Below are 12,838 nucleotides of genomic sequence, written 5' to 3'. Positions count from 1 at the left end.
TTCTGACTTAAAACCATGTAAGCAAACTCTAAGAGGGCCAATGCTGATCTAGCCCTAAAAGAGGAATTAAGGCCAAGAAGTAGGCTATCTTTTCTCTAGCCTCTGGATTTCGTAGGCGTTTTCCCATATGTGAAAGACTGAGCTTTCTAAGAGAAATTACAGTGGCCTGCCTTCTGCAGTCAAGCTAAGGTTACCCAAGGTGTGCTGGGTTCTACCTCGGGTGAGGAGGAAAATGAAGATTAACCTCACTCCTGGCCCAACAGCAAAAATCAAGGGGCCACTGCCTGACCTGTGTCCTCATGGGCAAAACTGAAACTTGCCAAGTGACCTGGAAGGGACATGGCTCTGGTGAGCAAAACAATCTACAAAATAAGGAAAAGTCTGGAGAATTAATTGACAGTGACATAGGGGGAAAAAAAAAAATCCTTTGCCTTAAGCAGAAAACTTATGCCCAGCCAGGGCAAAACTCCAATGCGTAGACACATCCGTTAGAATTTACAAAAGTCTGCTTCCCCAGATACCAACTTCTGACACCGTTGCCTTGCACACACATATTAAATCTAGATTCCACGAGGTAATATTATGCAGTGCTGATGAAGTGTTTATTTAGTACCTGGGAAGTTTTTTCTTTTGTTTTCGTTTTAAAAGCAATATAAGTTCTTGGTAAGAAAGTCAAACAGAACAGAAGGGAATAAACTGAAATGTAAAGGTCTTACCCTACACCTCCATCCATTTCAACTCCCCCAGAAGCAATTACTTTTGATAAGAGCTTTTCTCTCTCTCTGTCGTGTGTGTGTGTGTGTGTGTGTGTGTGTGTGTGTGTGTGTGTGTGTGTAGGCAGTGCCCACAGCATATGGAGGTTCCCAGGCCAGGGGTCCAATCTGAGCTGAAGCCACCAGCCTACACCACAGCCACAGCCACATGGGATCTGCAACTCAGCAAGGCCAGGGATCCAACCCTCAACCTCATGGATGCAAGTTGGGCTCGCTAACCGCTGAGCCATGATGGGAACTCCTGGTAAGAAATTTTCTAAGCAATCATAAGAAAATATGGGGCCATCCTATGCCTTATTGTTTTGCAATTGCTTTTTTCAGTATGTAATAGCATGGATTGCGTATTCTATCACATACCGCTTATAATAGTTGTGTGATATCCTATTTATTAGTGATGCAGGAAGAAGTTTTGATGAGTCTTCAAGTGTTGAACATTCAGGAGAAATGTCTGAGAAATAATGATACTTCACAAAATAATATGATGAATAAACATCTTCATACACATGATCCCTATTAGAATACAAGTTCTACGGTGGCAAAGATTTTACCTGTTTTGTTCCCTGACACATATTGGGTGCTCCACAAACATTTGTGGGGTGTATTTTCATGTGTACATGGATCTATACAGATATTTTAAAAGTATATATATATATATATATATATTGCTCAATCATCCTCCAAATTACTGATTACTATATTCTCCCATATGCTTTATTTTATTTTGCTTTGTCTTGTTTTGATCAGCTGGGGATTTCATCTTTAGAGCTCAGTGTAGGAGAAATACTGAAATCTTGTGTATTAGTTTCCTGTTGCTGCTGTAACAAATTATGACAAATTTAGTGGTTTACAACAACACAAGTCCATCATCTTTCAGTTCCAGGAGCCAGAAGTCCAAGATGGGCTGGCAGGGATATACTCCTTCCAGAGGCTTCTGAGAACTCATTTCCCTGTCTTTTTAAGCTTCTAAAAGCTTCATTCCTTGGCTCACAGCCCTTCCACATCACTTCAAACTCTGCTTCCATTGTCACTTCTCCTCTGGACCCCCCTTGTCTCTCTCTTCCCCTTGTATGGACGCTCGTAATGACCTTGGGCCCACCTGGATAATCCAAGAGACTCTCCCCATGTTGAAATCTCTAACTTCATCACCTCTGCAAAGTCCCATTTGCCACCTAAGGTGACATGTTCACAAGTTCCAGGAATTAGGTCACAGATATTTGGGGGGACAATTACTTTGCATACCACAGCTTGGGAATCAGGTTTGCATTTCAGCATTGTCACTTCAGCATGCATAACCTACATGGGTGTTGAATCCCTACTTACCACACCCTGAACTAAGTCTAAGAAATACACCAACAAGATCTGTGGTCTTGCCCAAGTTACATAACCTCCCTGAGTCTCTCACTTGCAAAATTGGAGGGATTCATATCTGTCTCCTAAGAACGGCTATATGCAGAATGTCTCGCAGACATTCTCTTCCATTTAACTAGCATTTAGGACTTACTATATGCTGTTTTAATCTTGACAAAATTAAGTAAAATACTGGATTAAGCAGTAAGAGGTAGAGAAACAGATCTCTTGTAAATCTTTCCGGTGGATGTAAATTGGACCATGCCTTCTAGAGGGCAATGTAGCACTATGAACGTAATGTAAAGACATAAATGTTTATCCCAGTAGGTATCCATTTCTAAACGTATCTAAGGGGCATGGTTAAATTTATGCAAAAAAGATGCTCAGTTAAATATTATAATACAAAGTATTATAATACAAAGGGGGGAGTGGAAACAAACTAAATGTCCACTAATAAGTAAATAAGTATGATACATCCTCGTTGCAGAAATCTTAGCCATATCAAAGGATTTTGTAAAAGAATATTAAATACCATGTTCAGAAGTCTGTGAAATGATTGACACACTCAAGATTTAAATCAGGGTTACTTATTATCTCATATCAGTAACAGTAAATGAATTCTTCCTGGTGAGAGAGTGTGCTTATATAACCAAAAAAAGACGGAAAGGACAGATTTCATGACATCACAGTGCTTATTTCTGGGTAACGGAATAACAAGTGATTTTTACTTTTGCTTACTTATATAGCATTTTTTATTTTGTGACAATGAAGGTTGGGGGAAAATGATGTGGACCCCGAACAATTCCTCGAGTTAGATTATCAGGCGTTTCTAGTTATAGAACAAAAACTACCGAAGGTGTCCCTCTAGTGGCAGATGGGATGCTGCCGCGGCGAAGACACCTGGCTGGGACTTTTTAAATAGCTAATTGTATCAAGACTTCGAGAGGAACAAGAGCCTAAAATTAGCAAACTATTCGGCTTATTCAAAAAGTACTTTAAGGGGGAGAGAGGCTCATTGCAAAAGTAAGGAGCAAGGCTCACCCTAGGAAGCAGGTGCTACCAATTCTATGCGCACTCCTTAGATGGACAATTAACTTTCTCAGTTGTCAAGGTAGGAGAACTAAGGTCCTTGGGTTTCATTCTCCTTGCTCGCTAAGTCTAGGCTGCCTGGCTCTCAAATCGAACGTACCAGACAAGGTAGAATAACGGAAGACTTCAGGTGGGGACCCTGAAGCCAGAAGGGACACTTGTTGCGAACGTTAGCACCTCCTTGCGACTCAAAGAATCTTAGGCTCCACTCGGCTGCTCTTTGGCGAGTCTGGCCTGAGCTCGTCGTCAAGGGCTCGGCTCTCTTCGGCTCCATTCGGCCGGCCCTCGACCTCTCGGGCTCGGCTCTCTTTGGCTGCATTCGGCCCACGATCGTCTCGGGCTCGGCTCTCTTCGGCCTGTTCGGCACACGCTCGTTTCAGAATCGGCTCTCTTCGGCTGTGTTCGGCGGCGGCCCCGGAAGGGCGCCCATGGAGCTGGGCCCGCCGGCTCGAGCAACAGCTATGGCGCCGCTGCTGGAGTATGAGAGGCAGCTGGTGCTGGAACTGCTGGACGCGGACGGGCTGGTAGTGTGCGCCAGAGGGCTTGGCGCGGACCGGCTCCTCTACCACTTCCTCCGGCTGCACTGCCACCCGGCGTGCCTGGTACTGGTGCTCAACACGCAGCCGGCAGAGGAGGTGCGGCCGCCAGCGCGGGGGTGACGGGACCCCGGGAGCACTGGGGGATTCCTAAGAGGACACAGGCCTCGGGCGGAGGCCGGACCTCTGAGGGTGATGCAGGTCCCTGACACGGCGGGAGGGCGTTGAGACAGTTGTGAGCGCCTGACACGGGTGCGAGGAGGCTGAGACGGTGGGAGGGCGTTCCGAGGAGGATGCAGGACCCTGACCGGGCTGGTAGGGCACTGAAAGGGTGGAGGGGTCCTGCGGGCCTCTGACACGAGTGGGCTGGAGGGCCTCTGAGAGGAGTAGGGGAGTCATTTGAGGAGGATGGAGGTGGGAGGAGCTCTGGAGTGGGGGGTGGTCCCTGAAAAGGATGAGGAAATGTCTGGAGGGGGTTATGGATGGCAATAATGAGGCAGAGTCCTAAAGCTGGATATTAAGGAGCCTGCTGCAGGCGGAGGAGTGAGGTCCCTAAAAGAGAACAGTGACGGGGATGGAGGAATCCTAGAGCCGGATGGGAGACGTGAAAAGGAGGCTCTAAGGCCGGGAGAACCCTATAGGGAAGAGGAGGGACTGGGGGTTCACCGAGGCTGTGGGAAGAGGGGCATAAGGTCAGAAGGGAATGGGAGCTGGAAGCTGAGGATATTGGGGAAGGTCCCTGGGTTAGGGAGGACACTGAGGAAAGATAAGAAGGGGATACACCTGTGCCGTGGGGTAGTGACAGGTGACACGGCCTGGTCTGACAAGTCTGATGAGCTCCTAGATACCTAGAGCAGGTGGCCAGAAAGAAAATGCCAGCTGAGAAGAGTGACCACAAACTCCTTGTGGGTGGGGACCAGTCTGATTCCTCTGGGTATCCCCAGTGCTTACCTAGGGCTTAGCACTGCACCAAGCCTCCAGGAAAGGTGGCAGGGAACTGAAGGTGTAAAGGACCCAGGGGTCTATTGACATGAGGAAATCCCCTCTAGAGCGGTCCAGGACAAAACTATAGTCTAAAACACCACCTGGGAAAAGCGTCCTTGTTATATTCTCACATGCTATCCCTGCCTGCAAAACTGGCTCTGGCGGGCAGTATTTTCTAGGTGGCAGAAGCCTTAACCCTGGACTTTAACAGTCTTTGTTGTTGTTCATCTGCTAATAACATCTCAAGTGCAATGATGAGTCTTGAGTGCAAACCCCAAAACAAAAACCAAAGGCTTGATAAACGTAGATTGGTTGATCATTGTAGTCATTTGGTTTGTTCATCATTAAGTTCATGATCCCTGCAAAAGGCAGCGTCATTTTTTTTATTTTTTGGTCTTTTTAGAGCTGCACCCATGGCACATGGAGGTTCCCAGGCTAGGGGTCCAATCGGAGCTGAAGCCACCGACCTACAGCACAGTTCACAGCAATGTTGGATCCTTAACCCACTGAGCAAGGCCAGGGATCGAACCAGCGTCCTCATGGATGCTAGTCGGGTTCGCTAACCACTGAGCTACGACGGGGAACTCCAGCATGTCATTTTAAATACAAATACTTGCAACCTAATAAAAACAGCCCTGTTTTAAGCAGTCTTCTAATCAAGTGTGATCTGATATAGGAGTATTTTATCAATCAGCTGAAGATAGAAGGAGTTGAGCACCTCCCTCGCCGTGTAACAAATGAAATCACAAGTAACAATCGCTATGAAGTCTACACACAAGGAGGTGTGATCTTTGCAACAAGTCGAATACTTGTGGTTGATTTCTTAACTGATAGAATACCTTCAGATTTAATTACTGGTAAGAATTTGAACCCTTATTGTTGTTTATATATATGTTTGCACTTTTTTTTTTTCCTGTGTATGTTCTCTCTGCTAAACTCTAAACTGGCACCTCTTGTGAGTAGCACAGGATGTTTTTGCTTAACATTGTGCTTGCAGGTGTTAACACAATACCTGACACATTTTGGTTGCTCAGTAAATATTTATGGCCTGAATAAGACACTAAATGTAAGATTGAAGTTTCCTTTTTTCTGAGCTCATGTTTAGTAAATGCTTCGTAATTGGCTGGCATTTGCTTTTAGAAACTAATCGGATTTGAAATGTTTATAAATATTCTTTGTATATTTCCTAAAAGTTTGGTTTCCCTCTTTAAAGAGTATTTTTCTACCATGATTTGAAATATAAAAAAAATTTCCTGTGTAGTTAACTTACAGTGTTATATTAGTGTCAGGTGTGTAGTGTGGTGATTCAATATTTTTACAGATTATGCTCCATCCAGAGTTATTATAAATGTTGACTATATTCCTTTCCTGTACCTTACATCCTTATTTATTTTATACCTAATAGTTTGTGCCTCTTAATTCCTGTCACCTATTTTACCCCCCACCCCGTCTCTCTTCCCGCTGGTAACCACTAGTTTGTTGTCTATTTCTGTTTTGTTATATTTGTTAATTTGTTTCATTTTTTAGATTTCACATATAAGTGAAAACACAGTATTTATCTTTTTCTGTCTCATTTCACTTAGCATTAAGACCCTCCAGGTCCATTCATGTTGTGGCACTTGGCAAAATTTCTTTCTTTTGTGTGGCTGAGTAGTATCCTATTTTATATATATTCCACTTCTTTATCCATTCATCTATCCATGGGCACTTAGGTTGCTTGCATAGCTGAGCTGTTGTAAATAATGCTGCTATGAACATTGGGGTGTATATATCTTTCTGAATTAGTGGCTTTTGTTTTCTTTGAATAAATACCCAGGAGTGGAATTGCTGGATCATAATGGTAGTTCTATTTTTTGAGAAACCTCAATACTGTTTTCCATAATGACTCTACCAATTTACATTCCCAAAAGTGCATGAAGTTTCCCTTTTCTCCACATTCTCAAAAAAACATATTTCTTGTCTTTATCACAGAAGACAGTCTGAAAGGTATGAAGTGAAATTTCATTGTCTGTGTCTGTTGAATCTTTATTCTTTGGAAGAATACCTGTTCAGGTCTTCTGTTGATGTTTTAATCAGGTTCTTTGGTTTTTTGAGTTATATGAGTAATTTGGATATTAACCCCTTGTTGGACATATCATTTGCTAATACTTTCTGCCATTCAGTAAGTTGCTTTTGCATTTTGCTGGTTGATTTCCTTCACTGTGAAAAAGCTTTTTGTTTGATGTAGTCCCATTTAATTATTTTTGTTTTTGTTTTCCTTGCCTAAGACAGATCCAAAAAAATTGTTGCCAAGATCTGTATCAGAAAGTGTACTGCCTATATTTTCTTCTAGGAGTTTTATGGTTTTAGGTCTTACCTTGAGGTCTTTAATCCATTTTTGAGTTTATTTTTGTATATGGTGTGAGAAAAATGTTCTAATTTCATACTTTTACATGTAGCTGTTCAGATTTCCCAACACCACTTATTGAAGAGACTTGTCATAGATTAATTAATTGTATGTGAATGGGTTTATTTCCGGGCTTTCTTTTCTGTTCCACTGATCTATGTGTCTAACTTTGGACCAGTACCATACTATTTTGATTACTGTAGCTTTGTAGTATGTCTTAAGTCAGGGCATGTGATACGTCTAGTATTGTTCTTTTTTCTCAAGATCACCATACCTATTTAGAGTCTTTTGTAGTTTCATATAAAGTTTAAGATTTGTTTCTAGTTGTAGGAAAAACGTTGTAGGTATTTTGATGGGAATTGTATTAAATTTCTAGATTGCTTTGTGTAGTATGGACATTTTGACAATATTCTTTGAATCCATGAACACAGGGAATTTTCCATTTATTTGTTTTGTCTTCAGTTTCTTTCATCAATATCTTCTGGTTTTCAGAGTACAGGTCTTAACTTCTTGGTTATATTTATTCCTAGGTATTTTTTTTAATTCAATTGTAATGAAATTTTCTTCTCGATTTCTCATATTAGTGTATAGAAATAGAACAGACTTCTGTATATTAATCTAGTATTCCATAACTTTTTTGAATTTCTGTGTTCATTCTAATAGTTTTTTGTGGAGTCCTTAGAGTTTCTATATATAGCATCATGTCATCTGCAGATAGTGACAGTTTTACTTCACTTCCAATTAGGATGTCTTTTTTTTTTTTTTTTCCTTGTCTGAATACTGTGGCTAGTACTTTCATTACTGTATTAAATAGAAATGGCAAGAGTGGACATCTTTGCTATGTCCTTGATCTTAGAGGAAAAGCTTTTAGCTTTTCACTGTTAAATATGACATTAGCTGTGGGTTTGTCATAAATGGCCTTTATTATGTTGAGATATGTTCCCTCTATACCAACCTTGTTGAGAGTTTTTATCACGAATGGATGTTGACTTTTGTCAAATGCTTTTTCCATATCTATTGGGATGATTATGTGATTTTTATCCTTCATTTTGCTAATGATTCAGTGTCCACAAATCAGAGTTCAATATTGAATCATTCTTGCATCCCTAGAATGAATCCCACTTGGTCACGATGCATGATCCTTTTAATATACTGTTGAATTCATTTTGGTAATATTTTCTTGAGGATTTTTATATCCATGTATTAGAGGTATTAGCGCTTAATTTTCAGTTTTAGTAGTGTCTTTGTGTGCTTTGGGTATTAGGTTAATGTTGCCCCCATAGAATAAGCTTAGAAGTGTTCCCTATTCTTCAGTTTTTTTGGATAGTTTGAAAAGGATAGCTATTACCTCTTCCCAGAATGTTTGGTAGAATTCCCTTGTGAAGTGATATGGTCCTAGATTCTTTTTGTTTGGATTTTTTTAAATTATTGATTCAATTTCATTACCAGTAATCTGTTCAGATACTCTGTTTCTTCCTGATTCAATCTTAGATTATATGTTTCTAGGAGTTTATCCATTTTTTTAAGTTTGTACAATTTATTGGCCTATAGTTCTTAATATATTCTCCTATGATTATTTTTATTTTTGTGATAACAGTTGTAAATTTGCCTCTTTCATTTATGATTTTACTTATTTGGGCCCTCCCTCAAATAAGAGCCAGCAAGAGTCTGGCTATGGGATTAATTTTGTTTATCTTTTCCAAAAAGGCAGCTCTTGGTTTCATTGATCTTTTCTACTGGGTTTTTGTCTCTATTTTATTTATTTCAACCTAGATCTTTATTTTCTTCCTTCCACTGACTTTGGACTTTGTTCTTCTTTTTCTAAATCTTTTAAATGGAAAATTGGATTGTTTATTTGAGATTTTTCTTGTTTCTTAAGTTAGGTCTGTATTGCCATAAATTCTCCTGTAAGATGCTTTTTCTGCATCCCAGAGATTTTGGAAAGTTTTCATTCATCTCAAGGTATTTTTTAACTTACTATTTGATTTTTTTCATTGACCCATTCATTTTTCTTAGTAGCATGTTGTTTAGTCTCCATGTCTCAGTATTTTTTTGATTTTTCTTCCTTTAATTGATTTCTGGTTTCATATTGTTGTGGTTGGAAAAAAAAAATCATTGATGTAATTTCAGTCTTCTTAAATGTATTGAGACTTGTTTTGCGGCTTAGCATTTGGTCTGTCCTGGAGAAAGTTCCATGTGCACTTGAAAAAAATGTGTATTCTGCTGGGTTTAGATAAAATGTAAGTTTATCTGGTTTAAAGTATGGGTTCAGGACCACTGCTTTCTTATCAATTTTCTGCCTGACCTATACTTTGATGTGAGGTGGAGAGGGTTAAAGCTCCAAATTATTATTGTATCACTGTCAGTTTCTCCCTTTGTGGTGTTCCCATTGTCGCGCAGCAGAAACGAATCTAACTAGTAACCATGAGGATGCAGGTTCAATCCATGGCCTCACTCAGTAGGTTAAGGATCTGGTGTTGCCATGAGATGTGGTGTAGGTTGCAGATGCGGCTCAGATCCTGTGTTGCTGTAGCTGTAGCTCCAATTAGACCCCCTAGCCTAGGAACCTCCATATGCCTCAGGTGTGGCCCTAAAAAGCACACACACAAAAAAAATTAAATTAAAAATATTTGCTTTATATTTTAGGTGCATATGTCTGTAAATGTTATATCCTCATCTTGGGTTGACCCCTTTATCTAAGGCCTTCTTTGTCTTTTGTTATAGACTTTTTTTTTGTTTTGTTTTTGTCTTTTTCTATGGCCACTCCTGCGGCATATGGAAGTTCCCAGGCTAGGGGTCTATCAGAGCTGTAGCCACCAGCCTACGCCACAGCCACAGCAACACGGGATCCGAGCCGCATCTGCAACCTACACCACAGCTCACAGCAACGCTGCATCCTTAACCCACTGAGCAAGGCCTGGGATCAAACCTGAAACCTCATGGTTCCTAGTCGGATTCGTTAACCACTGTGCCACACGGGAACTCCTAGACTTTGTTTTAAAGGCTATTTTGTGTGACATGAGTATTGCTACCCCAACTTTCTTTTCACTTCCATTTACATAAAATATCTTTTTGCACTCCTTCATTTTCTTTTTTCTTTTTTTTTTTTTTTTTTTTTTGTCTTTTTGCTATTTCTTTGGGCCACTCCCACAGCATATGGAGGTTCCCAGGCTAGGGGTCGAATCGGAGCTGTAGCCGCCAGCCTACGCCAGAGCCACAGCAACGCGGGATCTGAGCCGCGTCTGCAACCTACACCACAGCTCACAGCAACGCCGGATCGTTAACCCACTGAACAAGGGCAGGACCGAACCCGAAACCTCATGGTTCCTAGTCGGATTTGTTAACCACTGCGCCACAACGGGAACTCCCACTCCTTCATTTTCAGTCTGTGTATGACTTTAGCTCTGAAGTAAGTCTTTCGTAGCCAGCATATATGTGGGTCTTGTTTTTTAATCCATTCAACCATCTATGTCTTTGGATGGGCACATTTAAGCCATTTACATTTAAAGTGGATTTTTTTTTTTTAAGAACATATGAAAAGTAATTTTATTTTTGTTTAGCCTTAAACTTGTCAAACTGCTTCTTTCTTTGAATAACATTTATCTTGTTTGATATCTGGCTGCACTCATATTGGAAATTAATGAAAACTACTTAGTGACTCCACTTTGACGTTATAACCATACAGCTAAGAAATTTTGCATATAAGCCTGTCTGTATGCCAGCTAAACTTCAGGAGCTCTTCATGTCTCTTCTTTTATAGAATCTCTATATCCTGAGGTACTTTAGTCGATTAAGAAAACTAAAGGCAATGGGTCAGAAGGTTGACTTCCTTAAATTAGACAAAAGGAAAAGTTTTTTCAACTCCCACTATAAAAAAAAAATCTTTCTTTCAAATTCAAAATCAATTTTCTCAACTGTACAGTGAATTCTAATTTGCAGTTTTTACTCTTACTACTTCTAACTGACCTATAAATTTGTTTAAACAACAATAATAAAGCACTTTTCTGTTTTTTCAGAATAAAAGTTAAATGATGTGTTGAAGATACTACTAAAAAACACCTCACCTTTCAAATGTAGCTTCTTCATTGAAAATCTATGGGGATTTTTCCAGTTAACTTTCAAATCTTCCCACCACTTCTGATTAAAAAAATACTGTCTTTGAAACAATCTGAATGAAAGCTCTGCAAATCAAAAACTGATTCAAAGTCCCTATTACCATAATCACCAATTTTAACAAGTCCCCTAAATAGGTTCTCCATCAGTTTTCTTGGTTATAAGATGTCAATAATATGGAAGCATTTTTAATATTATGGAATATTTAATCACATCAGTTTCCCATCAACACACAAGTCATCTAGTGATATTTATATTGGCCATTTCCATAGGTTGGCTGGAGGTTCTTCCACTAAAGGCTCCCATGGCTTCCAGGGCACCATTTTTCTTGCCAGACGTAGTTCATTTTCAGCCTGAAGAATCCCCTCTTCGCTTTGGCCACCCTGAAGTTGCTCTTCTAATATCTTAACATCTGGTTCCACTTTCACCTACCCAGCTTCTCATCTATAGTCTGTTCTGTACACTTTCTATATGCTGCGTTCTTAGGGATTTGTCCAAGAACATCAAGAATCTTTGTATACAGTATTTTTCGCCTCTCATGTGGAGTCTCACTTAGAGCCAGTCCCACGAGGCCAGTGGTCTTCAGCAACCCCGCCATGACAGCGCCCTAAAGTGAATATTGATAGATATGTACTTATTGTCCTTTTGTTACTAGTTTTCTGGTTGTTTTTGTCGTTCCCTGTTCCTTTGGTCTCTTCTCTGTGGTTTGATGATTTTATTCAGTATTATGTTGGGTTTCCTTTTTGTTATTTGTTTACCTATGGTAGGTTTTTGATTTGTAGGTACCATGAGGGGCATATATTTAGCTCTCTCTCTGTATATACCTGTTTTAAGCTGATGGTTAAGTTCAAACACATTCTAAGAGCTCTTCATTTTTTACTGCCCCTGCCCCCAGCATTTTATGGCTTGGTGTTATATTTTACATCTTATATGAATCCTTTGATTGTTTATTGTAGTCATAGTTGATTTTACAATTTTTATCTTTTAACCTTCATACTAGCTTACTGAAGTGGTTGATCTGTTCTAGTTACAGTATATTTATCTTTCCCAGTGAGATTTTTTTCCTTCATATATTTCTCATTTCTTGTTATAGCCTTTTCTTTCTCACTTAAAAAAGACCCTTTAACATTTCCTGTAAGGCCAGGTTAGTGATAATGAACTCTTAGTTTTTGCTTCTCTGGGAAACTTTTTTTAAATTTATTTAATGATTTTTATTTTTTTCCATTACAGCTGGTTTACAGTGTTCTGTCAATTTTCTGCTATACAGCAAGGTGACCCAGTCACACATACATATATACATTTTTTTCTCACATTATCATGCTCCATCATAAGTGACTAGATATAGTTTCCAGTGCTACACAGCAGGATCTCATTGCTTATCCACTCCAAAGGCAGTAGTTTGCATCTACTAACTCCAAACTCCCAGTACATCCCACTCCCTCCTCCTCCTCCTCCTCCTCGGCAACCACAAGTCTGTTCTCCATCTCCATGAGTTTCTTTTCTGTGGAAAGTTTCATTTACTGGGAAACTCTTTCCCTCTCCTTCAATTCTGAGTGATACCCTTGTTAGGTAGACTATTCTTGATATTAGGATACTCATTTATCCTTTCA

General features: G+C 40.0%; 1 protein-coding gene and 1 pseudogene across 1 annotated transcript in view; one reads left to right on the top strand and one right to left on the bottom strand.

Moving 5' to 3' along the window:
* ERCC4 (ERCC excision repair 4, endonuclease catalytic subunit) overlaps positions 3,638 to 12,838 on the top strand; it is a 39,876-nt gene continuing 30,675 nt past the window's right edge. Inside the window, 2 exon segments of the mRNA XM_003124586.5 lie at positions 3,638 to 3,844; positions 5,406 to 5,586. Of these exon segments, the coding sequence (XP_003124634.3) occupies positions 3,638 to 3,844; positions 5,406 to 5,586 (388 nt within the window).
* On the bottom strand, positions 10,395 to 11,826 carry LOC110259930 (annotated as a pseudogene).

This window comes from Sus scrofa, chromosome 3 (genome assembly GCF_000003025.6).
Source record: "Sus scrofa isolate TJ Tabasco breed Duroc chromosome 3, Sscrofa11.1, whole genome shotgun sequence".
Classification (NCBI taxonomy): domain Eukaryota; kingdom Metazoa; phylum Chordata; class Mammalia; order Artiodactyla; family Suidae; genus Sus; species Sus scrofa.
The sequence above is the reverse complement of the archived record's forward strand: the minus strand, read 5'-3'. Positions and strand labels throughout refer to the sequence as shown.